The sequence below is a fragment of the Anoplopoma fimbria genome, chromosome 16 (assembly GCF_027596085.1).
Source record: "Anoplopoma fimbria isolate UVic2021 breed Golden Eagle Sablefish chromosome 16, Afim_UVic_2022, whole genome shotgun sequence".
Classification (NCBI taxonomy): Eukaryota; Metazoa; Chordata; class Actinopteri; order Perciformes; family Anoplopomatidae; genus Anoplopoma; species Anoplopoma fimbria.
In genome coordinates this window covers 3,737,456-3,764,731 of record NC_072464.1, presented here as the reverse complement: position 1 = coordinate 3,764,731, position 27,276 = coordinate 3,737,456, and the positions used below count along the sequence as shown (strand labels likewise).

At 43.2% G+C, this 27,276-nt stretch overlaps 2 protein-coding genes across 6 annotated transcripts; both read left to right on the top strand.

Moving 5' to 3' along the window:
- The first annotated feature begins 1,117 nt into the window (after nt 1-1,117).
- si:dkey-3d4.3 (actin-fragmin kinase) lies at nt 1,118-13,550 on the top strand. 5 transcript variants are annotated; one of them, XM_054615316.1, is made up of 9 exons: nt 1,118-1,209; nt 1,861-2,083; nt 7,508-7,687; nt 7,871-7,953; nt 8,060-8,138; nt 9,616-9,662; nt 10,796-10,916; nt 11,858-12,047; nt 13,182-13,550. In XM_054615316.1, the coding sequence occupies exons 3-9, from the start codon at nt 7,528-7,530 to the stop codon at nt 13,456-13,458; spliced, it is 957 nt and encodes a 318-aa protein (XP_054471291.1). In that variant the 5' UTR covers nt 1,118-1,209; nt 1,861-2,083; nt 7,508-7,527; the 3' UTR covers nt 13,459-13,550. The 5 variants fall into 5 exon arrangements, with proteins under 5 accessions (XP_054471291.1, XP_054471293.1, XP_054471288.1 ...); XM_054615318.1 differs by having other exon boundaries at nt 1,191-1,209; nt 2,010-2,083; XM_054615313.1 differs by lacking the exon at nt 1,118-1,209 and adding an exon at nt 1,628-1,750.
- Nucleotides 13,551-18,276: 4,726 nt separating this feature from the next.
- inhbb (inhibin subunit beta B) lies at nt 18,277-25,502 on the top strand. Its single transcript, XM_054615640.1, has 3 exons — nt 18,277-18,655; nt 24,658-24,840; nt 24,892-25,502. Exons 1-3 carry the CDS (start codon nt 18,283-18,285, stop codon nt 25,488-25,490), a joined length of 1,155 nt encoding a protein of 384 aa, XP_054471615.1. The 5' UTR covers nt 18,277-18,282; the 3' UTR covers nt 25,491-25,502.
- Nucleotides 25,503-27,276: the final 1,774 nt, after the last annotated feature.

Here is a 27,276-nt window from a genome sequence, read left to right as displayed (position 1 = left end):
TCCGCCGGTGATGAGAGGGAATACAGAGAACTGAACCAGGACTTCATAGGATGGTGCCGGCGGAACCGCCTCCAGATCAACTCTGGTAAAACCAAAGAGCTGGTGGTGGACTTCTGCCGGGGTAAACACTGTCCTCCGGAACCAGTGAACATCCAGGGACAGGACATTGAGATTGTGAAATCTTATAAGTACCTGGGTGTTCACTTGAACAATAAACTGGACTGGACTAATCATACAAATTCACTGTATAAAAAGGGTCAGAGCAGACTGTATCTGCTGAGGAGACTGAGGTCCTTTGGAGTGCAGGGAGCACTCCTGAGGACCTTCTTTGACTCTGTGGTGGCATCAGCCATCTTTTATGCAGTGGTCTGCTGGAGCAGCAGCATCTCAGCAGCTGACAAGAAGAGACTGAATAAACTTGTCAGGAAGGCCAGCAGTGTGCTGGGGTGTCCACTGGATACGGTGGAGGTGGTGGGAGACAGGAGGGTGATGGCCAAGCTGTCATCCCTGATGAACAACACCTCCCACCCCATGCAGGACACCCTGGCAGCTCTGTGCAGCTCCTTCAGCCACCGGCTGCTTCACCCCCGGTGTGTGAAGGAGAGGTACCGCAGGTCCTTCCTTCCTGCTGCTGTCAGGTTGCACAACCAGCTCTGCTCCCAGCAGACCACATGACACGTGACACGTGCAATACAATACACTGTGCAATTATAGCTTTAATAAGTTTTTTATTGCTTATTTATAATACTTGTTTTTTTATTTCATTTTTATCTTGTCTTTCTTTTACTATGTCTCTTGTGTGCACTTTACCCTACGCTGCTGTAAGCCTGCAAATGTCCCCGCTGCGGGACTAATAAAGGATTCTCTTATCTTATCTTATCTTATCTTATCTCTTGTCATTTTTATGAACCAATTTATGATTTCTGTCACTGATCTGTTTCAGAATCAGAATCAGCTGTATTGGCCTGGCATTATCTGTTTACGTATTTGTTATATGTTTACCATGTATTTTGTCCAAAAAAAATACATAAACAAAACTTTACAAAAAAAAAAAGCACTGCAAAAGGAGATAAACTTGGGACACATATGGAATGTTTACGTTTTCAGGACTTTCCAAGCAAGAAGTCACAGTTTACGAGGAGACCCTGAATGCAGCAAAAGCCCGTTTACAGAGACGACAGTCAGGCCGTGAGAAACAGTTAGGATCTCGTAAGTAACAAATTATTGATGACAGCAACTTTCTTCACGCATGAAACGCCGTCACACTCTTTTTTCTTCAGGATAAAAGCAGTTCGGCACTGACACACAGACTGTCCTAAGTCTTATCTGCATCGGATAACCTTACTAGGTTATCTGCAAAGGAAGCTCTAAAAGAAAAAAAAGTTCATCTCCTCGTTTCCTCTTCTTGAACTTTAACGTAACGTAACGTTACCAACGTGACAATGTTTGCGCTTTAATTAGTCAGAGTGATACTTTACGTTACCACTGTAAAGTTACGTACATTTTTATTCATTTAAAAACGTTTAAATACGTGTTTGGCATTTAACGGGTCGTGTTTAACGGGTCGCATTCCTCCCGGAGTAGTTGTTATCGGTCGTTATGCCAGTGACTCACAGCTACGTCACACTCCTTTTAAGGACTAGCTCCTTTTAAGGACGATGAACGCATGTGTGTTGGAGTAATCCAGTTTACCCGACACGTTAAACTAATGTTCAAAATGTTAGCTTAGCTAGGAGTTTTAAGGATCACAGTAGGTGTAAATGTGCTGTTAATATCTTAACAAAACACGCAAATACTTTGGATATTTTAGAAATAAGAACATTAAAGTAATTTTTTTTTTTTTTCTCTTTCTGACGCCAGCCAGCGAGCTGCTTCCTCCCGGTGTGGTGAACTGAGATGAACCGTGAGTTTGTCGGTGACTCGTCTGCAGTGATCTCCTAACAGGCTAACACTGGGGACACACCCCGCTACAGACACTGACTCTTCCGACCTTTCCTCATCATTTCCAGCATCCTGAACCCGGCGGTGAGCCTCTCTGTTGACATTCTGCTGTTGGAGTTCCATTAAAGCAAGAGGAGGTCTGGTGAGTATCCTACCACAGAATATGATACAGTTGTTTCTAGTCAAAGATAGTGCAAAGTAAAAAAACAAAGATAGCCCTACTTTTACATTACATTACAGTCATTTAGCAGACGCTTTTATCCAAAGCGACTTACAGTCAGTAGTATATTACATATCATTCACCCATTCACACACTGATGACAGGCTACCATGCAAGGTGCCACCATCAGACTCTAACTAACATTCATGCAACATCCAGTCCACACCGATGGCAAGCCTTCAGGAGCAACTTGGGGTTAAGTGTCTTGCCCAAGGACACATCGACTGCCGAAGCCGGGTATCGAACCACCGACCGTCTGATTGGAGAACTACCTTGCTCTCCACTACGCCACAACCACACCCTACTTATGAATGAATCTTTCCTCTCTTCCCAAGCATCTACTCCAAAGGAATTAAATAATCTGAGCCAATTTTTTATCTGAGTTGCCCTGATATTATATGTAAAATGTGTTCCAGTTTTGATTCATCTGTAGAATGAATCAACGCTTAAAATGTATGTTCAAAATGCACGCTTTCCTCCTACCACTTTTATTCATTTTTTGTCTGTTTTTATTTGTTTTTATATGTACAGCACTTTGAGCTACATATGAAATGTGCTACATAGATAATGATTATTATTATTATTATTATTATTATTATTATTATTATTATATCTAATGAACCGACATGTGTCAAGTACTCAGTTCGGATACATTCCTTTATGATTAAAAGCTGAAAACTTATTGAAAGATATAAACTACTTACTGATATATCAGGGTGAAAACAAAGCTTTTTCAACACTATTTGCCAGGTTTTAGAAACATTTACTGAACTATATTATTATTACACACACAGAGAGAGAGAGAAAGACCAAAAGATTAGACACTTTTTGACACTTAATCAACTTCATGCAGGAGAGCAAAAATATTAGAAATGACTTCCAATATAATTCTAAAATAATATTTGTCAATAAAACAACACAAACTACATCCCTCTTCCATGACTGAGGATAATGTATATTTGATATTCTAATGTATTTAATAATTTCTTATCTTGCCTTTATTTATTTTCAGTGGGACATTTAAAAACAAAATAGCTGTACAGAAAAGTGATTTTGTTTGTTTTACTGACCACATCGCTCTTTATACATAAGTAACAATCAGGTGTTTAACAAGGCAGAGGGAGGTGTGTCACATCAATGCCACGACCTCGGAGCCGTTTGCTCATGTGACACTCTGATAAGATGTAGTAGAGGAGCGAACTTTGCAGCAGCTCAAGGCTCTTGTGTCACTGGAAAAGTTCAGTTCCCCGGGTGTAGATATTGTGGAGTGGAAAATTACTGTGGATAATGAAACACAAAGAGCTAAAATATTTAACCTCGTCTTGGAATCTTCATGAATGCTGTAAAAGGCTGCTGAAGTGAGTCATCATCATTTCTTCCTCTTACGTAAATCACTTGTGGGTTTTTCTTTTTTAAGGTCAAATGCAACAAAGAGCAACTGCCTGGATAGTATTGCATCACTGAGTTTAGTTAGAGTCAGGTAGTTGAGTACTTTAGAGCTGCAACAATTGGTGGATTAATTATCAGTTGATTGACAGAGAATTAACCAGTAACTGTTTTGATAGTTGATTAATCGCGTTAAGTCATTTATCGGGGTAAAATGCCAAACATGTTGATTGTTCCAGCTTCTCAGATGTGACGATTCGCTCTTTGTCCTTGTGGAACAATGCAGTACACTAAATGTCTGATCATTTTATATCGATATCAGATATTTTACAGATCAAGCAAATGATCCAAATTATAATTATCATATCATATGTGCATGTTGCATTATTTACCCCTGCGCTCTGTCAGTGCCATGGATCAAATAACATATCCACAGTCTTTATTTAAAAATAAAATAAGCTTACCTCCATAAGATTTAATGAAATGCAACCCCAAAATTTGGTTAATTTATTTGAGTGTTATCTAGTTTGTTTCCAATTTCAACGACAACTTCATCATTGTTTCTCTTAAAATGGCCTTTCATTAAAGACATGCTGCAGTGCAAAACATTAACCGACCTTGTCGGAGCCAAAATGAGCATTTAGCCTGTGTTGTTCTTTTTTTGTTACCATCGCTAATGGGCATATGGCTGTGGTTCCACATTATTTGGTTGTTGACTTGTACATCAGGATTCTGACAAAGGGGTGAGGAGGATCCATCACATCCTGCTTTTATTGTTCCAGTATAGTATTTAATTGTCAGTCTTTTGGTTAAATAAACAGCATAAAACGCATCTGGAATTTCTGTTGTTATCTAGTTGGACAGATTTCTGGAGCTGATAGTAGAAGTAGCTAAGGAGCGAGCCATCTTGCTTCTTTCTCATCTCTGTTCAGAGTTGTTCAGGATGTATGGACCGGGTAGAAAGTGACTTGTGTTGTTGTTCCTATATTATGTAAATGAGCTGATAAATGATATGATAATGTGATATCAGATTGACTCATGTACTGGCTGATACCTGATCCAGCATTTTAGGTTTTAGATACTGGTCTCGTGGGAACAACTCTAGATTTCGCAACCTTTGCTTTTCTAGTATTGTGTGTGTGTGTGTGTGTGTGTGTGTGTGTGTGTGTGTGTGTGTGTACAACTAGTGCTGCACTAAAGCAAACGCTCACCACAGGCTGTGGTATATTGTGATTATATCATTACATTACATTACATTACAGTCATTTAGCAGACGCTTTTATCCAAAGCGACTTACAATCAGTAGTATATTACATATCATTCACCCATTCACACACTGATGACAGGCTACCATGCAAGGTGCCACCATCAGACTCTAACTAACATTCATGCATATCACGGCTGTTGTTTGGCCTGATGTGAAGCAGAGGGACGACATCACCCTTATCTGTGATATAATCACAACATATCACAGAGTGAAGGAAGTAGACGTCATATCAGTGATATGTGGGTATTAAATCACGGCAATGAACCAAGCAGCAACTTCTGATTCTGTGTGTGAAGCCAATGCAAAAGTACCTTAAACCTGCTTTCTCTCTACTGACCAGCAGGGGGTGACTCCTCTGGTTGCTAAAAGCCTGTTTGTATAAAAGTCCATAAGAAAATGGCTCTATTCCCTCAGTAAACATTGTAAACATGAGTTTATGGTCTCAATCTCTAGTTTCAAGTCTTCTTCAATACAGCATGATGTTCATTTAGTAAAGTATGGTCCATTTAGAGTCAAACAGACCATAAAGCAGATCATTATTTAGTGAGGGTTTACTGTGATTGACAGGTTGCTGCCACCACCAGAGCAGTAGACGGCTTCCCTACGTCACTCCCCCCACATTCCAAATATGGTCACTTCCCCTCTATGGTTGCAAAAAACCAACATGGCGACAGCCATAATCCAAGATGGTGACGGCCAAAACTGCTGTCCACAAACCAATGGGTGATGTCACGAAGACCACGTCCTTTTCACAGAGTCTCTGCTATGAACCAATCAGACTGCTTGATTTGAGCTTCCCGTTTTATAAAATCAATAATGAAATGTAACTTTTCTTGAAACCCCATTGTATCCACAACTAATTCAGTAATATCAATATTTGTATTTAATTTAGAATGTCAACTGAAGTTGATATTATTCCCAGAATCCCAAATCAGTGATTCCCAAAAGTTTTTTTCTGGGTACCCACTTTCTGTGATATAAATCAAGAAGTACTTGCTAAATAAAAGACGATGTAAGAAACTCATTTACTTGGCGACCCTCATAAAATCTCCTGCGGCCCAGCTGTGGGTCCAGACCCAATCTTTGGGAACGACTGATCTAAATGATGCCACAAGTGTTGTTATATCAATTCTGCCTCCTAAGTGGTCTTATAAATACAAAAAACAAATCATCCTGACTGTAGCTAAAGGGAGCCAAGTGTATAATAAACGAGAGAGCTTGTCCCCAGAGCTCTGCTGCTCTGGCTCTGGGTGTCTCCCCTGACACCAGGGCCTATAGCAGCAGTCAGGTGATCTGTGAGTCCGAGTCCCAGCTGAACACTAATAAGAGCTCTCTACAACCATAACAACCAACACTACCCTGCTAACACACAATGGCTTGTCGTGCCATGTGGCACTCTGTCATTGTAGGAGGCTACAGCAGTTGGAGAGAGGATATCAGGTGTCATCAGATGTGGAAGGACAACAGCAGTGTTACTCAGGAGTAACTATGAGAGCAGTGATGTGACTGACATGTGGTCATTGCACATACATGAACCCAAACAGAACACAGCACAGAGATGACCACATGGTCTGTGCTCTTACCTCCTTGCAGTTGGCATTTTATCATTCAAAGATGAATTTAAATTTAAACTGAGGGTGCAATGCATGCTTTTGCACCCTGGACGGAACCGAGCCTGTCTCTTCCTCTCCCTCAGGGCTCGGTCACACAGGCCATATTTTCCCGGACGTTCACCAAAGTTCAACTCGACACGATGCAAATATGCATGTTGACCTAACTGACACAGTAACACAGTGCTACTTGGATTTATAACTTTGATATAAGTACTTATTCTGTTCCTGTTCTGGGAGCCATAACGTTGCAAGGCCCCTGTTATTTTCAGAGCATAATCGTGCTTTATATCGAGCTGAACAGAAGGGGATTCCCCCTGGAGCTTGTTTGGTTGATTTCAGCCACAGGATGTTCTGGAGGAGCAGCGATGGGGTTCTCTGCTCTTCTTTAAAATGAAAACACTCTGATCACTCTGACGTATTTCTCCTTGTACTGTCCGAACGTGTCTCAACCAGTGCTGTCTTTGTTACTGCGGCAGCCTCTGCCATGTCTTACCCTTCAGTAGAGTCTTAATATTTTCCCATGTCTTTAGTAGGCAGTCAGAATAGGTTCAAGTTGCTCCACTCTTTTCGGATGTCTCACTTGGGATGTAAGGTAGCAGTTCAGTCCTCAGATTTGTAATGGTTGTTGAGCATCTGCTTTTTTATAAAGTAGGCAAACATCCTTTTCTTTTTTCGTCTTTTTGCCATCCACGGCGTGAAACAGAACTACTTCCAGGCTCTGCTTCTCAGGTGCTTTATTGTTGTGATTATCAGATTAGCATGGTTTTGCTCGCTAGTGTCCTCCGCGGTGTTATCTATGAGTTTAGTTTACTGATAGATCAATAGGTCAAGCTAATCGTCAAGACGAACTACTTCAAACGCTCTGTTGTGCTCAGAGACTGCACTATTTCAATTTCAACAGGTCATTACAGTTGGAATATTTCATTTTTTCACACCTTCCAATGAAATTTTTGATTTTGATTAATCCCGTAACACTCATACATTGCATGACAGAAGAAAAAACACCTTGTTGCGAAAGTGCTATTGCTTCATCCCGTAGAATATTATCTTGCCTAAACACTAACGTGTTGTTTCTTTTAGAAAATGGTCCAGTGCCAGCTATGAGTCAAAGCAGTCCCTGCCTGTGGACTAGGCTCCCCCAGAGCAGCCGGTCCCCGTGTGACCGCTACAAGCACGCCTGCTGCAGCTATGATGGGAATGTGTACATCCTGGGAGGAAGAGGCAACAGCTGTCTGAGGGACTTCTGGAAGTACAGCGTAGGTAAGGGCCACATACACAGCTACTGTCCCTTTACTCTAGTGCTTTCCTTTATAGCCACAAAAAACAAAGGATTTGTTGAAATCAAAACAACCATTTGACTGTTATCTTGGGATCATTATTACAGTCTTTCATATGAGGTATGATGCACGAAAGAAACTAATCTAATTGTGTGCTATGTTTTAGTATGTAACGATTGGACAGAGTTGAACTGCAACGGTGAAGCTGCACCAGAAGAACTAGAGGAACATGCTATGGTGGCTCATGAGGTACAAACTCTTTTTTCATTTTAGATGGCATAAAAATAATAAGAACTATCATATATAGTTTCTCTGCTAATATGAACAATATGTGTAACAACAGTTGTCTTTGCAGGGCTTCCTGTACGTGTTTGGAGGCATGTTGGATTCTGCATACACCACGTTGAGATGTCCCCTCTGGGTGTTTGACTTTGGTGAGTTTCACTGTGGAGGCGTATGCATGATGCAACTTATGTTGGCTATTGCCTTCAAATACTCAGGGTTGACAGACAAAACGTGCTGCTGCATGTCGACTGCAGTCCCACGCCTCTGTTGGGAACTTTTCCACATATTTTTTCTTTTTAAGTTTGAACAAAGAGGTTAAAATGATGTGTTAAAAGCAACTGTAATAACAGCATAATATAAATTAAGCTGACAAATACTAATCATGTGGAAAAGAGTTTCTACTATTTATTAGTGAGTTAAAATGCACACAACTCCACTCTGCGTTCATGTTTGTGTTGAAATGGAATGATGGTCCTGCTCACCACAACATTTATACTTTTTAAATCACCAAAAGTACTGCACTTCCAGTTCAGCTTTTAGAAGACAATGTATGAACCATATTTCCACTTTGGTCCCAAAAACTTCCAAAGGAGGGCAGAACCAAATTATGTGAGATGATTCAGTGTCATTGTTACAAAATCTGCACATAGGAGACTGTTCAAGAGAATGTTTATGTAGCAGTTATGCAAGCTTATATGAGGGGAGACACTACATGTGTATAGATGAAAGTGTTACTGATAGTTATCACCATAAAACTTCCCCAATAGATCACTTTTTTTTTTTTTTTTTTTTTCTGATTTACAAGTTTTCTGAAGATGTATGTTTAAATATCCAAATAAGGCCCTAACATAATAAATATGTACTTATTTGCATACATTTCCAGAACAAAATCTTTGATTTTCAGGATTTTGGAGGGAGATTTTGGATCTCTTTGTATCACTCCATAAATCAGAAAATACTGTCATCAGCCACAAAAAAAAAACACACAATGTTTTATAAATCCAGCTATGAATGATGTATGAACAACCCCCTCTGTAAAAACCTTCAGAATAATGATAGGAGTCTCAGAGAGTCTGAGAGAAAACTCATTGAGTAAAATGGCCTTAAAGATATAGATTGTTAAATTCAATATAGTCAAATATGTTTCCCAGTTGATTATTTACATTAGGACCATTCTTTTTTTGTTTAAATACATAAATGAGGCATTGTGTAATGGTAACTTTTGGTTCATTTAGGAGAAATCTACAGACACAAATAGACAAAGTAGTAAAACAAACACCTAAATGTGTATTTTGGATGGGATTCTTTCTACTAGTCTGAAAGGAGACAAGTTATAGAGGCAAAACAGCCCAAAATCTCAAATCTGACCAGTGCATGAAAAACTATGTTTTCACCTGAAGTTTGTATTTTCTGTTTTTTTTGTATGGTCTTTCTATCAGACCTTTATTTTTTTTGGTTTGCACAAATTACAATTGTGTTTATAACGTATGAAAACCTCTTTTTATTTTCATACATCTCAATCAGCTGTCTGTTTGACATCAACTGACCATCATTATCTAAAATATAATTGATCTGTAGCTTCTTTTATAAACTGAGCTCTACTTTCCTTTGTTTTGTTTGTTTCAGCAAAACAGAAGTGGATGCACTGCCAGGAGAAGACGAGCCCTCTTCAGGTACGGAGAGACTTTACAAGTAGTAACACATGATATGAAGCCAAGTGTTTTTACTGACAACAATCGATACGGACTAAATCCTGTTTTAAATATATGATACGCAACATTTTAATAAAGAAAGAACAAAGAAACAGAAGTATGTGTGTTGCACTAGTGAACGAAAGCAACGTGCAGCACATTCATTTCTTTGATTTGTGCTTTCATGTTTATCTACACAATGGCACAGACTTGTAGGTATGAACGTGAAATGCTTAATGCATGACTTATATCACTAATATACATTTTTACATTGCAGGGCAAATAAGTTAGATTAAAAGAGAATTTGACAGCAGGACTTCCTGTGTTTCGTGTATAAGCAGGCATTGAATTTCACATTGTTCAACCGAGAGAAACTTAAGCTCCGACAACGTCCAGAGTTCCTGAAAAGGAATTAGAAGTTTTGAGGACTGTCAGCTCCCGGCTGTCTTGAACGCAGCAGAATGTGTTCAGGTGTAGCCTCATAAAACTGACAGACCCCTAAATCAAGGCCCACATCACATCTGGGATTCTGTAGACTCCATGGAACCTAAACAAGAGAAATGTGAATGAATTATATAAAGTAAAGATGAGCGTAGTTACAGGTTGCTAATGACAATAGAGCCCTGGGGTTTCTTAGTAAACAGCTGACTCTTAGAGTACATTTGTGTGTCAGGACAGCAGAGTTGCTGCCCATCTTTAGGCGCAGGCTGAAAACTCACCTCTTCAAGAAGTACTACCCTGAGCCTTCCTCGTAGCACTTATTGCACTCGTATTAGTTGTTGCACTTACTGTATTCGTATCAGTTCGCTGCACTTATTGAATTTGTATTTGTTTACTGCACTTATCCTATTCGTAGTAGTTTGTAGCACTTACTATATTCGTATTAGTCTGTTGCAATTATTGTTTTCGTAGTAATCTGCCTCTGCACTATACTTTTGCTCTGGCTTATGCTTTAAGATGCTTGTTTAAGAAAGGAGATGCACTTATGACTTCTGGTGACTAGTAGTTCTCTTGAATACCTATGTTGAATACACTTCCTGTAAGTCGCTTTGGATAAAAGCGTCTGCTAAATGACTGTAATGTAAATGTAATGTAATGTGTGTTTATGTGTCCAGACCCAAATGCCGACCAACAGAAAAGCCCACAGTGCTGTGGTGGTCGGCTCTGCAATGCTGGTGTACGGAGGCTTCGTAGACATGAAAGGATCCTCGCACGACTTCTGGAGTTTGGACTTCGGTGAGTTTAGAGTTGCTTTTATTCCCATTTAATAAAACACTTGACACTTGGCCGATTTCACCAAAGGGTAACACTGATTTTGCAGCTGTTAAACCTGCACAAATAAAAAGAAACCACTTGGTTCATAAAGGCTGAAATTCACCTTTAACTGCGCTGCCAAGCGAATAGAGTGTCAGTGCTTCTGTGCTGCACGTATTTAAATGAGGTTATATACGGAAATTCTGCACAATATTGGGCTCTTTTCTATGCAGACAGGCCTCATGAAAAACAGTCCAGTTCACAACGATCAGCGCTGAAAGCTAAACGCAGTTAATAAATCCTATTTTTTTACTTTTGTCCCCCCGCTTCGAATCATGCCATCTTTGGCAGAATTGGACATTCTTTACCAAATATGGTTTCTCGTCACGTTCAAATTCCCTGCCGGAGGTTTTGAGGAATGCCTCTGCACCTCATCGATCAGGATCCGTAGCTCACTGACTGAATATGTCAATTTTTATTTTTCCTCCTCCATTGTCCTCCATTGTCCTGAAATGTATACTTAGCCACATGGAAAACAATCAGATGCAGAAATCTGCTCTCTTATCAGCCATCTGTGCAGTGTATTGTTAAATTGAGTTGGCAGATAAATTGAGGGAGCAAAAGTGACCAATCCACCCTCAAACACTCACATCCTCAGATTTTTTCATTTGTTGATGTTGACACTATGTCAGGTATCAAAACACTTCTAATGATGACAAAACAGACATAGATATATTTTTTTTTTTTTGCCTTTTGACACACAGCATACACTGTATTGTACAAATTATAAGGGGAGGTGCCTTTTTAATCGTCAAAGCATTTCTGCAGAGAACAACACACTGGCTGTGTGTTCAGTATCTTGACAGCCAGCTCCAGTATGTGCATTCATTGTAGACGCCTGTGTGTGTTTGTATGCATGACAGATACCATGGCTTGGTCCCTGCTGAGTGGTTCTCAGCAGGGCTCATTAGGCCCGGGCCCCAGACACAGTCACTCAGCCGTGGCCAACCAGAGCTGCATGTACCTGTTTGGAGGTTTGAAATGCTTGCGGGAGCAGAGGGACTTCTGGAAGTGGAATTCCACCAGCCACACGTGGAGCTCCCTCAAAAACAGGTGAGGATTTCATCCGTCAGTTTGTCCTGGTCAGGTTTGTGCCTTGGGTTAACAGCTAACGACACTGCTCGACGTTAAGCGACATGTGTTGACTGTCATGTTTACTCCTGGGATTGTCACACCGGGCCTCCGTAGATTCTCTTAAAATGCTGCAATGCTTTCCTGCTTTCCAGATTCAAATGGTTTATTGCATGTTAGATTGAGAGGTAAAGACTTCGGAAGCGAAATGTGGTTGAGGTAGGAAGGGATGAGGGTCGTGGGATGAAGGGATGTAGGGTAGGGGATGAAGGGATGGTGTCATGTAATGAAGGGATGCAGGGTAATGGATGAAGGGATGTGGTCCTTGTTCCTGAACTCAGTTTATAAAACTTAATTTCACTAACATATTCCACGCTAATAATGATATGAAATTCAAATGGATTATAAGAGTAAGAGGTAAGGACTTCAGAAGCGAAAGGTGGTTGAGGTAGGAAGGGATGAGGGTCGTGGGATGAAGGGATGAAGGGTTGTGGGATGAAGGGTTGTGGGATGAAGGGATGTAGGGTAGGGGATGAAGGGTTGTGGGATGAAGGGATGTGGGATGATGAAGGGATGTGGGTAGGGGATGAAGGGATGTAGGGTAGGGGATGAAGGGTTGTGGGATGAAGGGATGTAGGGTAGGGGATGAAGGGTTGGAGCGTCAGCATGGTGGAAGAGGATCGCGGTGGTTGCGCCCCGTCGCTCAGGCTCCTGGATCTCCAGCGGGTGGGAGAGTGGCGTCGGGGAGGCCTATATCTCTGGACGCCGAAGTTGGGATCCCCCCCCTTCATGTAATACTGAGGATGCCTCCACAGCTGCTGAACAGCCAGGGATCAGCTTCCACCCGGCTGTGCTGCGCTAACACAGGGTGACACGAGGAGAGGACGTGTCTGTATGAAGCAGTGTGTATAAAGTAGAAAAAAGAGTCAACATAAAGAGTTAGAAAATCCTCTTGAGCGTTTTTCACAGTATGCGTTCAGTATAATCTGGGGATTCCCCCCCCCATCACTGTCACAGCTGGAGGTTGCACACATTAAAAGACAGAAAACCAGCTCACACAGTAGACATTGTTTGTGTTCCTTCCTGCTGACACCACCTCTTGTTTTTTTCCCTCAGGTCCGGTCCCTCCAGGCTGATGGGACACTCGGCTGTGGTCCACAAAGACAGTATGCTTATTTTTGGGGAGGTGAGAGCCAGAACTTTCCAAAGAACTGCCTGTGGAGGTACAACTTCACCACTCAGAGCTGGGGGCAGGTGGCCACACTCCCGGGCTCCAACCCCCCAGACAAGATCCACCACTGCTGTGCTGGGCTGGGTCCCAGCTACAAGTCCAACACCGGCAGCCCTTGCTCCAGCTCAGGACTCCAACCGGGGCTGCTGGGAGGGAAACTGAGGCCATTCAAGAACAAGTGCTTCCCTGCCCCACTCGAGTTTCTAGGATCAGAGGGAGCTATAGAGCTGGAGACGTTCAGCCCGGACAGATGCTACGGTAGCAAAACACTCGAACAATCCCCCAATCTGGACAACAGCACAGAGGGCTTGACGGCGACGGACGCACAGCGGATCGGAAACTGCATGACCTTTGAGAACAAGGCTTTCAGGAAACAGTGGAGCCGCACAGAGGAGGACCTGCTGGATGAGGAGGACGAAGATGTCGCCCAGCATCTGCCCGATATGCTGCTGGTGCTGGGAGGAAGACCGTGCACCGGACACAGTCCTATCTCCGTATGGCAAATGACTCTGACTGACTCTTAGCAGCCTATATACAAACATCTACTCTATGAGAGAAATATGGCAAAAAACCTCAGTGTTAGATTATCACTTCCATAGTTTACTGACATACAAGAAAATTACTTTTTACTATTTACTATTTTTTTCTACAAATTTTACTTTTGTTGTGAGTTTTAATGTTATGAATGTACACAATTCTTTTTTGCAGTACTCAAATAAATGATAAGGATTTTTGGCATTAAGGTGAATTACTCAATTATTACAGTTGTTATATATACATACATAACATGAACAGAAAAATGGACAGAAAACAGGATCACCAATCCGAACCCTACACCTCCTCCTACAGCACCATATGTTCTCTTGTATAAACTGTACTGCTGTGACACATTGATCTTCATTGGCACTAAAAGTCTGACATATTTCAGCCCCACGAACTGTGTTAAACAGAGAGATTTCATTTAAACTGCAAACATGGTGTTTATAATAATGCCTATAATAACACCTGAATTACACATGATGGCGCCATTGCTCCTTCTGTCCAACCTATGAGTGAAGGAGTCAGGTTATGGGATGTACTGTATTAGCATCAGTGCCAACATGGCCACTATCAACTAGTCAACTCAGAGAATATCTCTTTCTTTCAGATGTGCCTCTGAATAGAAATCAGATGTCACTTCATTGGACAAATCAAAGTTAGCACAGACCATGCTGTGATTTAATTTCAAGCTTTTTACTTTTTCATGAAAAAGGGTCCATTAAATTGCCTGGTGAGGTCACATAATAGGGATTAAGCCTATGGCCCGCTGATGAAAGCTCTTTGCATTTGCAGTATTGTGGCCACATTCCCTGGAAAAATGCGACAACAGTTTGGATCTCTGGGAAGTGAAAGCCAGCAAATGCACCTGCAATTACCGCTTTTGGCCATAAGTGCTGCCAAAGAGTATGAAACGGAGATCTTTCACCTTAAACAAGAGATGAGGCTGGTGACCGTGAACTGTTTCTTTTGTCTTGTTTTTGACTCAGTCCTACACACACCATCCTGCTGCCACAGATACTCACTAGAGAACCAATAGTGTACTGTATTCATTTACAGCTGAAATTAGTCACTGACAAATGCACTTTTTCCTTTTGTTTGAGTAAAGTAAGCTAAAAGCTACAGTGACCATCTGTTTTAGAACAATTACTGAGCCTTTAATAAATGTTATTATGAATTATGTATGTGACCTTTGATAGATATTTACATCTAGATTAGGAAACATTGGGCTTAAAGCTAAGAAAGTATTGAAAAACAGACTAAAACATGGTTGGTTTTGGTCTTTTATTTACTGACAGTAAAAAAAAAGAAACTTCCTGACATAATCGTATGTCTTTTGGTATCTACATCTGCCAGCTCTATATGTAAGCAATATAATATATACGCTGAGTTAAATATTCAAGAATTATAAAGACCCAAGACTTATTCATGGCTGCATGGTTTCATCAGATAGAAATACTCTGAATGTCACGTGTGTCATTTCAGACACATTTCCCGCATATCTTTGAAAACTTTTGAGTTTAATATTAAACCTCCGTGGGTCTAAACACTTCTTGGCTGCAGAGGTTGCCAGCCTTCTGCTTGTTAAGGGGATAAGGTCCCCTTCAATACGACTAAAATCCAAGAAGAAAACTAACAATAAATAAGGAATAACTGAGTCATGTCTAATTAAACTCTAGGGCTCTTGTGTAAACATTGTTTTTTTTTTCTATCGGATGACATTAGGTAATGTAAACGTCATCTAGGAGTACATGTGAGTCTACCTGTAGGAAAGTAAACTAATCAGGCTGCTCTAATCCATCACTTCTGCTGCGCCTCATTTGGTTTGGCCTATTGACCTACATTACTGCTCCCACTCCACACAAACCTGCTCCTGAAAACTCCTACTGAGTACTCCTACTGGGACCTTGGAGAGTAAATGAACCAAGACATGATAAGGTCATATATGCATAATGTGAACCTCACGGACCACAGTCACATCATGTGTTCTCTGTGTCCCATATTGCTGTCATAGGCTATATTTTATGTCTAATGCGAGCGACAATAATGTATCTGATTGGCTGTTACTATGAGGTCTATGGCAGAGATTAGCGACCTTTGTGACCCCTTGAAGTTTCTTCTAGTGACCCCTTATCACAGGTGGTGGTATTAGCGCTGACATGAGCAGTGAGCAGTTCAACACAAAAGTGATTTCCTCTTCTCACGTAATTTGATTTCAATGGTTTTAAAATGCTGAAAAACACAAAACATTCAGTATTTTACGTGAAAATAAAGATGTCATTTTGTGTAACTAAAGTTATATTATTGTTTCTTAGTTAGACAGTAAAAATAGTGTATTTTTCAGCTCAGAGTCAGCAGTAGAGTCATTAAGTTCACAGTTAATGCTACCATCAACAGACACTTCACTTGTGCCTGAATAACAATTGTGAGTAGCCTCAAGTACTATTTACTATTATTATTTGCTACCTCTTGACTTTATATTGTAACATAATTTACAATTCTACATATAGTCCATTTTATCATGCATTATGAACACTGTTATAAAACATTGAAATCATATAATTCAGTGTGATCACTTTCACAATGCATTATGATCACTTTATAATGCATTATGATCACTTTGACAATGTTTCGTGTGCAGATTTAATGTTTTTTTTTTTTTACTTTACTTAAAGCACCCAATGGCCACTAATGGTAACTTAAAATTACATTATAATGCATTATAGCAGTGATTATAATGCATCACAACTATGGGATTAACAACATCATAAAAATGCGTTATACTGCAATGTGTTATGCTAATTGATATAAATGTATGTATGTATGTATATATGTAAATATATATATATGAGTGCTTATAATCATACTGTTCTATGAGATTATTTTTATAATGCATTATAGGAAAGTTTTGATACCACTAGTAATATCTATTCGACTTGCACTTCTTCTTTTCTTACAATATAGTAATGGCCACTGTCATTGTACAGTGTATACTATCTATCTATCTATCTATCTATCTATCTATCTATCTATCTATCTATCTATCTATCTATCTATCTATCTATCTATCTATCTATCTATCTATCTATCTATCTAGCTATCTATCTAGCTATCATTGATATGTAATAAGTGGTTTATACCGGTAGATGGCGATGTTTACTTGTTAGTTCGGTTAGAACGCTAAACTAAAGTTCCAACTTGTAAATATTCCTTCCCCAGTTTTTTTTTTTTAATATTTCACTTATATTTTAAGTTTTAAACATTGTATTTTTAAACTATATGCAAACATTTCTTATAAAAAAAAAAACATTAACGTTGTGTATCATATGGATGCCTGGCTTATTTAAAATATATATATATATATATATATATTTAAAAGTTTTAATATTTGTCTTAATCACTTTCTATAGAGCGATACAAATATATTTTTAAGATCAGTCTGGAAACTGGGACCTAACCTCAATCCCAGTTTTAGCAGGACAGAAAGCAAACACTACCTAAAAATGACCTCAAATCTCAAATTTGTGTGTGACATTATGTTTCAGTCAATCAAATAACGCAAAGATTTAAATATGTGTGGGGGGGGAATATTATATTATGCAACCTGAGTTACCATAATAAAACCCTACTCTGGAGACGTAGTAGTCTAATAATCCCTGGCCTGGTCCAGTTGGTGGAAACCCCCACGTGGTTTCGCCTCCTGTATAAAGACTTCGGGTGCGCTGAGCCCCTGTTGTCGTGATGGCAAAGTGAGGAAAGGCTGTGTGTGAGCAGCATCTTGCAAAGAACGCGCACTGAGCTGTCCGTCCACAACCGCGCGCATCGCATAACGCTAGCCCCGAGGCGCGTACACACGAGGAGAAAAAAAGACACACAGGACTGTGGAAGCGGAGTTTGCTGCTGCGCGCTCTTTGAATGGGAACGAGCGGACTGCGCGCCTTTGGACGACGAAAGGGGGGTGGGTGTTGGGGTGGGGTGGGTGTTGGTGTTGGGGTGGGGGGGGGGGGTTTATCGTTTAGACTGGTCGGAGAGGCGCTGCACTTTGTTTTGGTAGATCACAAGAGGAACGCAGTGCGACAGAAGCGCGTCCACGACCCCAAAAACTTCTGAGAGCGCCTGTCAATCAGAGAGAGATGAACTTTTTTTTTTTTTTTTTTTTTTTTGTATTTGACGCGTCGCTGGATAACAACCTGAACGCACACTGACTCGGGTTAACTAGCCTTCTTGTATGTTTGGGAATACAACAACAAAAATAATATTTCATTAGCTTCTGTGGATTTCGTGTGGCGTCTCACTTTTGGAGCACAAGTGGATGTTCCCTCCGGAACTTACACATTTGAAATTAAAATCCTCATAACGCGTGTGTGTGTGTGTGTGTTTTGTGTTTGACTGACACCTTCACCATCTCTTCTGTAGTGTTTGGACTGCGACCTTAACTTTTTCCCAAAAATGAGCCTCTACAGCGTGGCTTTGTGCTGTTTGCTGGCGTGCGTCCTCTCCGTGGCCGGCGCGGACACGCAGGGCTCGCCCCAGGAGTCGTGCGCGTCCTGCGGCCTCAGGGCTCCGGATCAGTCGGAGCGGGTGAACATAGACTTCCTGGAGGCGGTGAAGAGGCACATACTGAACCGGCTGCAGATGCGGGACAGACCCAACATCACCCACCCCATCCCGAAGGCTGCGATGGTGACGGCGCTCCGGAGGCTGCACGCCGGGAAAGTGCGTGAGGACGGCCGGATGGAGATCCCCAGCTTTGACGGACAGGCCGCGTACAGCAACGAGGTTCAAGCGGAGAACTCTGAGATCATCAGCTTCGCCGAATCAGGTAATAATCAATCATTCAAAGCGACCCCTCCATGAACCCAGGTCACCTTTTGGACTTTATGTAACAGGAAGCCCAGGGCAGCAGGTGTGTTAATGACTTAAAATCGCTCTCATCCATAAGATGAAATTTCATACTGTTGAGCTTATCCCGTTGATAATGACGAAGCAGCAGAGAATGGATGAGATGGACACACCGGCAGTTTAAAAATACAAGCCATGAACTAATTGGATCCGGTGCGTTCATCATCTCCCATCATCTTATTACATCAGGACTCTCTCTCTCCGGCCTGCAGCCAGTGTCTGCTCTGAAATCCTCCTGGATTTAGGAGCAAATGCAAATAAAAAAAAAGAAATGAAACCAGAGAAAGAGTCCTTAAATTACCCCCATGTGTTGTCTAGGGGATAAAAAGAACCTCTGAATCCAATTTCATCACTAAAGCTGTGCTCACACTCAATACTGCAATGTATAAAAGCCCTCTTTTAAATACGGACAAAGTCTCTCAATTGGCCATTTATCCCTTCCTCTAAGAATGTGTATCTAACTAATTCTCAGAAGTCCAAAGAGAACACCCTTTCCTCTCTTCTCTCTCTCTCTCTCTCTCTCTCTCTCTCTCTCTCTCTCTCACACACCCCTCTACTACACACACACACACACACACACACACACACACACACACACACACCTAAAATCATCTGCGCTTGACAGAATCCAATAATTGTCAGTTAGCGCTCTGAGAACCGCGTCTTTGACACAAACTGCTTGTTCAACAAAAAGAAAACATACAATTAAAGACACCAAAATGGGATATCTTAAACACACACACACACACACACACACACACACACACACACACACACACACAAACGCCATCCTGTGTTTCCCTATTGGCTCTGACAGTACAATTAGCCTGAATGGGCTGCTAGGTCCCGCCTTCCAATGGGAATGATCTGAGCACCCTCATGACAAGGGAACAAAAGCCAGGCAATTATTAGAAGAGCACTATGTGTTCCTGCTGAACCCAACATGTCAACGTTGAGCAGGGGGGAAAATAAAGCAAGGAAAACAAAAGAAATTGCTCAGAATAATGCATGAGACATTTGAGTTTGTGGGGCTGGTGGGTGGAGGGGGTATGGTGTTGGTGATGGTAAAGGGATGTGTGTGTGTTTGTGTGTGTGTGTGTGTGTGTGTGTGTGCCCATATTGCGATGTTGTAAAGAATGCTTTTGTCGTTCCAAAGGTTCGCTGGGCTTCTTTGCTTCTTCTTCTTCTTCTTCTTCTTCTTCTTCTACTTCTGTGTCTTTTTTCTACTTCTATTCTTCCTCACACCTTTGAGCCTTTGTGTGGCATTGTACCATGGAGCTGGCTTGGGTCCCTTGCTCCCTAGACCCCGTCTGCCTCCTGGCCAGCTGGCTCACGCCCCCCTCCCCCACCTCCCCAGATCGGATGCTGCCAGCCGGGGGCATGGCTCAGAGGCAAGGGCTTCAGAAAGCTCTGAAGCCAGGGGAGCTTGTCCCCCCCCCCCCTCCCCAAAAGCATAAGGGAGCCAGAATTGTTGTTGTCACAGTTTAGGACAAGGCAGTTGCAAACATGTTTAGCCAACAGCAGCGAGCTACTATAGAGGTGGTTAGGTGTTTATGTGCCTTGTTTATGTGCGGAGGAGTAAGCTCCGCACATAAACTAGACCCCCCCCCCCCCCCCATCACAGGGTTAACTGTGTGCTTGTCGGCCAGGGAGCAGTCTTATCTCCAGTTGAGATGGCACAGAGGGAAGAAGTCTGCCAAGTGGCCCCGGGCAGGTGCCAATCTCCTTTCTCTCCTGACATGGTCCCATGGGTCCTCGCCGAGGGATTCGGTGTCCCGTATCCACGGGAGCGGAGCGGGGGTTCACAGGCAGGAAAGGAGGGAGGGGGTGGAAGAGAAAGAGGGGTCGAAGGAGAAGTTTAGATCGGCGCTTCTTGATTGCTCACTATAGCCGTTCGGACCCAGTGAACTTGTGGCGAGTGGTCCAAGACACGGAATTAAGACTTCATTATAGGAGGTCATTAACTCCGGCCTGGTTCCTCCAGAGGATCAGGTTGGCAGGTTTACTTCAGGACACAACTCTTTCATGAGGAGCTGTCAGTCACGGCCCTCCTGGACCTGGTCCAGACGTTTTCCACATTCAGCCACAAGTGAGGTTTCAGTCCTCAATGGGCCTGGCTGCCTCTCTATAGCTTGTGGTCCTCTAAATGATTTATGCAACATTATTAAAAAATGCCCCCGCAGTAAAGCTTCAATGACAACAAGAGAGCCTAAGGCTCCATGCTCTCCATCTCCCCTCCCTCACCACATTCACCCTATGTGGAATTCCTGGAGTGCTGAGGCTCGGGCCTGAGGGACGGCTGCCGTGTGCGCGCACGCCTCTGCTCGCGTTAGGCCCACCAATGCTCCGTGCCGCGCCCTTGTCCTTCCACGGCGTGTGGTCTTGTCGACAGCAGCTTTGAGTAATGAGCTCTGGGGCGGCCGGCCTGCCTCCGCGGCCTCCTCCCTGACTTGGTGGCGCAGGTGGGGACACGCTGAAGCAGCTCACAAGCCCACCCAGGTGTCCCGCATGCTGATTCTCACCAGCCACTTCTCCACGGCGGGGTCAGGCGAGGGCGTGTCGGAGCCAGCTCCATATTGTTTGCAACACTGGATGACGAGAACAATTCGTTCTTTCGAAGGAGCTCAGTGGAAATAAGTCATGCGGTATGTTGGTATACGCTCTAAATACTGAGGGAGCCAAAAGATCAAACCTGTATGAAACGCTGAGGTTGGTTGAAACATCTCTACTGGGGGATCCTTAGTGTCCTGCTTACAGTGAGGGCTTCATATTCCTCTATTCCACAATGACCAGCTGGGTTAAGTGTTGCAGTGTTTCATTCATTTAACCAATCAAATACATTGTAGACCGGGTGTCTAACCTTCTTTAGTTTTTAAGTGCCATTTCTTTTCTTGTTTATAAGTGTGCCATATCAACATTAGGAGAAAATTAAGTCAATAAAATTTAGCGCAACCCAATCAGAGGCAGAGTAGGGCTCTTCGTAGTATGTGGCTGTGGAAAATATCAATCATCCAACTACCATAAATAAAAGGGCCTTGCAACTGCTGTGAAGGAGGTAATTTAGGCGTGAGTGGGATGCATTTCGCAATCGTCATTAAAGTGTTGCTCAGGCGCTCGTCGACGTAGTTATGTTGTTAAATAGCACTGAGAGGGCTCAACTTTTCTGTAGAGCGTCACGCCCTTGTTGGGCGGCACTTAACGTAACCGGCTTCCATTGAAACTGACTTGAAGCCTGTTGCTGTTTCCCTCTCGGTGTGAACCCGGCATAAGGTTGCTAACCCTTGCTGTAGACTATTGGTTGACAGTTCATTTTTGACCTTGGAAACAGTAGTTGACAATTTAGTAGCTTTAGATATATCACATGATCTTTATCAGCATATGAAGACGTCTGTGGCCAGTTGTTGTGAGATTGTAGATGTCGTATTTAGCCACTTTCTACAGTTTTATTCTAGAGCTATCACAGACAAGAAGTCTGAGATGGGTCCGTTTCCAAGTCTGTGCTTTTAAATGAGATGTCGGGACTTCTGTAAGGTCCGTCACAACTATACAGTCACCGGTAGAGGTGCCGCTAAACCCCATGTAGTTGACACACAGTGAGTACACGGCTGCAGTGGTGCCGTGAAGACGCCAAAGGCAGATGAGCAGATAGGCTTTTTTCAGGAGGGGAGTGTGAAGAGACAGGCGCTAAAACAGAGCATTTCAGGTATATTCAGTTGGAAAGGCAGGAGAAACATGTTTTAATAAAAACCCAAAATACAAGTATGAACCTGAAAGTTAGCAAAATATATAATCAATGAACTCGTTCCACCTTCTCAGTTGTGATGATTTGAGGCTTTCTTTGGCTTATGCGATTGTAATGGCGTATTGGTCGGACAGAAAAAGCAATTTGATGATCCTTGCCTTTAGGAAAAAGTGACTTTTATGACTTTTAATCAATAGATTAATTAGGATAAACATATGGCAGATTGGTGGACAATGACATTTACAACTATAAGAGCATCCCTGGTGTCACTGACCCATTAACGAAATGCAAACCTGTCGACCCTCAGTTATCGCTCTGCACATGCTTTAGGGATCCTACCCTTAAGGGTAACTTGTGTATCTTGAAAGGGAACCATTCACCTTATAAGCAAACTGCATCAAGTTGACTGGAAGACTCATGCTAAGTGTTATTGCCAGGCTCCACTCCCTGTCTGTTCATCACGCTGACACTATGCTGAACGATTCCCTCTTTCCCTCTAAATTCGGAGCTGTCGAGGCAAGTAAGATTGCTCCCACTGTGCACTTGATACTTTACCCACGGGCTTTGGTATTGAGAAGGCTGATGGTTGGTGTATTGCTTTCCAGGGTTTGGGTGTGCGTGTTTGCATGGTCGTGTGCAAATGTGTGTGTGTGTGTGCTTGAGCTCCCAGCGGACATGCTACAGAGTGGAGAGCTGGTTTGAACATGTCCCTCTGTAAATGTAAAGCCGTGGTTTACAGGAGGAAGAGGCGTGAGGCGCCTTAAAGAGGCGGGGGGGCGTCTTTGGTGGCCACCTGTTGACACTGACACACACTAATCAGTCGGCAAACAAAGTCATTTAGCTGCTTTCAAAGGCACTGCTGCTGGAGCGCCTTGTACCAAATCTCCTGAAATAGAAACCTTTCAAGTTACCTCAGTGGTAATTTGGAAGACATCATTAGGCTTAGAGAAAAAAAAAAGAGAGAAAAAAAAGTAGTGCCAGGGAGAGCCCATCGCCACCTTTTAGACTCCCGGGATCTCTTCATTGTGCTGCTGTAGAAAGTGGCCAGTGTCATGTAAATGGCTTTATTTTTGCTTCATCATGCTTTTTTTGCTGGAAAGCCACGCGTTTCAATGGTGGGCTGCAGCACGGCTGTCTCCCAGTGCCTCACAGCGGGCTTTGTGCTGTCACTCTCAGGGTGCTCGCACTGGAAGGGGGAAGGGGTGGGGTAGGGTGGGGGTGGGGTTCGAGGGGTAGGGGTGTGTTGTGGGGGTTTGGGGCGGGGGGGGGGGGGCACTAACAGCGAACTCAATGAACCCCCTGGGGTCCTTGGCGGTGCTCGCCACCCTCCCACCTCCTCCCACTTGCATCCTTCCTTCTTTCCTTCGTCTTCCTCGTCTCTGTTCTCCTCCCGGTCCCTTCGTCCACACTCTCTCTCTCTCTCTCTCTCTCTCTTTTTGGCCCTGTCACTTACAAAGCTGGACCCGAGGCCAACTGGGCCTGATCCCAGAACTGGCCTGGTCACAGCGGCCTATCAGGGGCTGCCACAGAGGTCACCTGACACAGCGATTGAGGGTGAACAGAGAAAACGAGGGGGAAAACAGCCCTTAAAGACGGAGCTGTGCCCTTTATGGGAGGCTTTCTGCTTTCTACATGGGCACATGTGTGTGTGTGTGTGTGTGTGTGTGTGTGCGTGTGTATGTGTGCTTATGCAGTATGTGTGAATAAGGGAAACAGTCCACAGCCCTTTCCCTTAAAACAGCATAAATGTATTTGACAAAAAAGAAAGATAAGCGAATGGTCCACTTACTGGATATTTCCCCAAGCTTTCCGTCACATTTCATGGCTCAGTTGTCATGGAGACGGTTCAGTTGTATTCATGTGATCTCAGTATGGAATTTCGGTAATTCGATGCCAGAGATCATCCTCGCCCGCCATAAGAACACCTGTGATCATGTGACCTTTCATAACTGAACCATTCTTTGTTTAGGAATTCTTAGTCAACTAAATCCAAGTCAATGCACTGATTGTTACGTATGCAACATTTGAATCTCTATTGTAACAAAGAACATTTTAAAAACACTATTGAAATGACCAATGTGTCATGTTTTTTTTCCTTTTACATTGAATGGTTAATTATTGTGTGGATGGCAGAGAGAATAAAGAGAATAACCCATTCCTGTTTTTACTGTTTCCAACAGATGATCACACATCCTCCAAGACCGGTCTGTTCTTCCTCGTCTCAAACGAGGGCAACCAGAACCTATATGTGTCCCAGGCCAACCTGTGGCTCTACTTTCGAGTACTGCCAGCCGGTCCTGAGAAGGGCCTCCGGAGGAAGGTGACGGTCAAGATCCATTACCAGGAGGCTGGGACTGCCGGCGGTGCGGAGGGCGGTGGCGGTGGCGGTGGCGGCGGCGGCGGAGGGGGAACAGGCCGCTGGGCTTTGGTGGAGAAGCGGGTGGATCTGAAACGCAGCGGCTGGCATACTTTCCCCCTCTCGGAGGCGGTGCGGGCCGTGTTCGTAAAGGGCAGCCGGCGCCAGGACCTGGAGGTCCACTGCGATGGCTGCGAGACAGGCGGCGTGGTCCCAGTGCTGGTGGACCCCAGCGACCCGTCCCACAGGCCCTTCCTTGTGGTACGTGTGCGCCAGGTGGACGGAAAGCACCGCATTCGTAAGCGGGGTCTTGAGTGCGATGGCACCAGCGGGGGCCTATGCTGCCGGCAGCAGTTTTACATAGACTTCCGCCTAATCGGCTGGAATGACTGGATCATTGCGCCGGCTGGTTACTATGGCAACTACTGTGAGGGCAGCTGCCCGGCCTACATGGCGGGTGTGCCGGGCTCGGCTTCATCCTTCCACACTGCTGTGGTGAACCAGTACCGTTTGAGAGGGATGAGCCCCGGCTCGGTCAACTCCTGCTGCATCCCCACCAAGCTCAGTACTATGTCCATGCTCTACTTTGACGATGAATACAACATAGTAAAGAGGGACGTTCCCAACATGATCGTGGAGGAGTGCGGCTGCGCTTGAGTCCGCCCGCGACCGTTCGTCATCTCTGAACTTGAAACAGTCAGACAGGCCTTTTGTACAAACTGGACGTTGTTGTACGGTACACATATACAATATATCTATACCTACTGTATATGCAAGCAGCACGCAAACTGGTGCATCTGGTATGTCTAGCAAATGCAAGTACCAGTGCCGTGTCCCTGTGTGCATGCATGTGTTTGTACGTGTAAGTGCGAGTGTGTGTATTTATCAGACTGAGTGACATGCTTTCCTGTCCAAGTTGAGTCCGTCGGACAACAACTGGTCAGGGATGGGACGAGAAGGGAACGATTATCACCAAATGATACTTTTGCTCTAGTTTGCCATTTCTAGTCAAAAAATAATGGCTCATCATCTTGAATGAAGATAACAAGCGCTTAAGGAAAGCGACAGGATCGGCCAATGACATTATTGGCTCCAACCCCCGCTCCTCCAACCCTCTTAAGTACTTTGAGCACATTACAGACTTTTGTTTTTTAGAAAGCACTGACAATTCATCAGCTTATACAACTCAGAACACCAGCACTTCCCTACTATGCCAACAGACAGTCTGACTGTCCCCTCTGGTGGAATTAGACCGGCAGCGCTTAATGCCTCGCAGGATTATACCCCTCCACAGAAAGGCAAAAGAAAGTCCTTCACAGAGCTGCCGTTGTCCTTCTCGCTGTTGACTACAGGCCTCGACCTCAACTTCCTGTCTGTCAAGACGGCGGCAGGCCCTGCTACCGTGACAACCAGGCGGAGATGGATCTCTGAGGTGCACATCATTTGTGCACTGGAAAGCGACAAAAAGAGAGAACTGCTTCCTCCTGCCCCCTGAGGCTCAGTAGATGTGGGCCTGCTGGACGCGGAGGCTCTAGTTTTGGCCCTGGTGGGTCGCCGAGGTGCAGTGCAGCACTTGCAGAAACTGAAATGCACACCCTGAATAGCACTTGTATAAAGAAATGCCTTCCAAGGGGTACTGAGTGTCCTGTCCTATCGCTAAGTGCCACATGAGCTATGCAATGTATAGTAACCTATACCCATACTCAACATGCTCTATTAGACTGAATTCTCTTTCCACCTGTCTCTCTTCTCTCTCTCTCTCCCTCTCTCTCTCTCTCTCTCTCGCTTCTGTCCTCCACTCTTTATCAATACTTGAAATGTAATCTTTCGCTTCCTTTCCAAAGCGAATGATTGTTGTGACGTTTGCACTGAAAAGTTGCGGGATTAGCGAAACAAAAACTGCCATTGAAAAGTTATTTTTATAGAAGTAAATTGAATTTTGTTTCAAATGTATTTTACCTAATTAATGGAACCAAAGAGGCCAAGATTTTTTTAGCTATTGTACTAAGATGGCAAGGCCATTGAGTTAGTGTGTACAATACTGTTTCTGATCATTCGCAATAGGCCTACCACTGTATCAGGGTATGATAAATGATTTCCTTCCTTAGCTCTATTTTCATTCTCTGTTTTGTACAATAAGCAACACTTCGTTTTTTTCATCTTTAATCGATTTTTTTTTGTTTAAGTTTTCTATTTAATAAGAAAGTTATTTTTAGTTCCTGTCTAAGAATCATTTAGTCAAACAAATGTCATCTGTACAGTTTATGTGAAATAAAAATGTTTTCTTAAATATTTTGTAACTTAAATTCAAGACTTTGTGTTCTCCTGGTTTTGTGCCTGTATCTGAATGTTGGTGATAGAAGGTGCTTTGGGCTGATACCTCAATAAACAACAAGGAGAGGCTGAAATACTCGAATCTCCGTCCATACCGGTTGAAACATCT

Excerpts from the sequence above, each read along its gene's own strand:
- inhbb (XM_054615640.1), top strand. The coding sequence starts at position 18,283 with ATGAGCCTCTACAGCGTGGCTTTGTGCTGTTTGCTGGCGTGCGTCCTC. Across the intron at positions 18,656-24,657 it reads CATCAGCTTCGCCGAATCAG|ATGATCACACATCCTCCAAG; the intron begins GTAATAATCAAT and ends TGTTTCCAACAG. Across the intron at positions 24,841-24,891 it reads GGAGGCTGGGACTGCCGGCG|GCCGCTGGGCTTTGGTGGAG; the intron begins GTGCGGAGGGCG and ends GAGGGGGAACAG.
- si:dkey-3d4.3 (XM_054615316.1), top strand. The coding sequence starts at position 7,528 with ATGAGTCAAAGCAGTCCCTGCCTGTGGACTAGGCTCCCCCAGAGCAGC. Across the intron at positions 8,139-9,615 it reads CCTCTGGGTGTTTGACTTTG|CAAAACAGAAGTGGATGCAC; the intron begins GTGAGTTTCACT and ends TGTTTGTTTCAG. Across the intron at positions 12,048-13,181 it reads TGGAGCTCCCTCAAAAACAG|GTCCGGTCCCTCCAGGCTGA; the intron begins GTGAGGATTTCA and ends TTTTTCCCTCAG.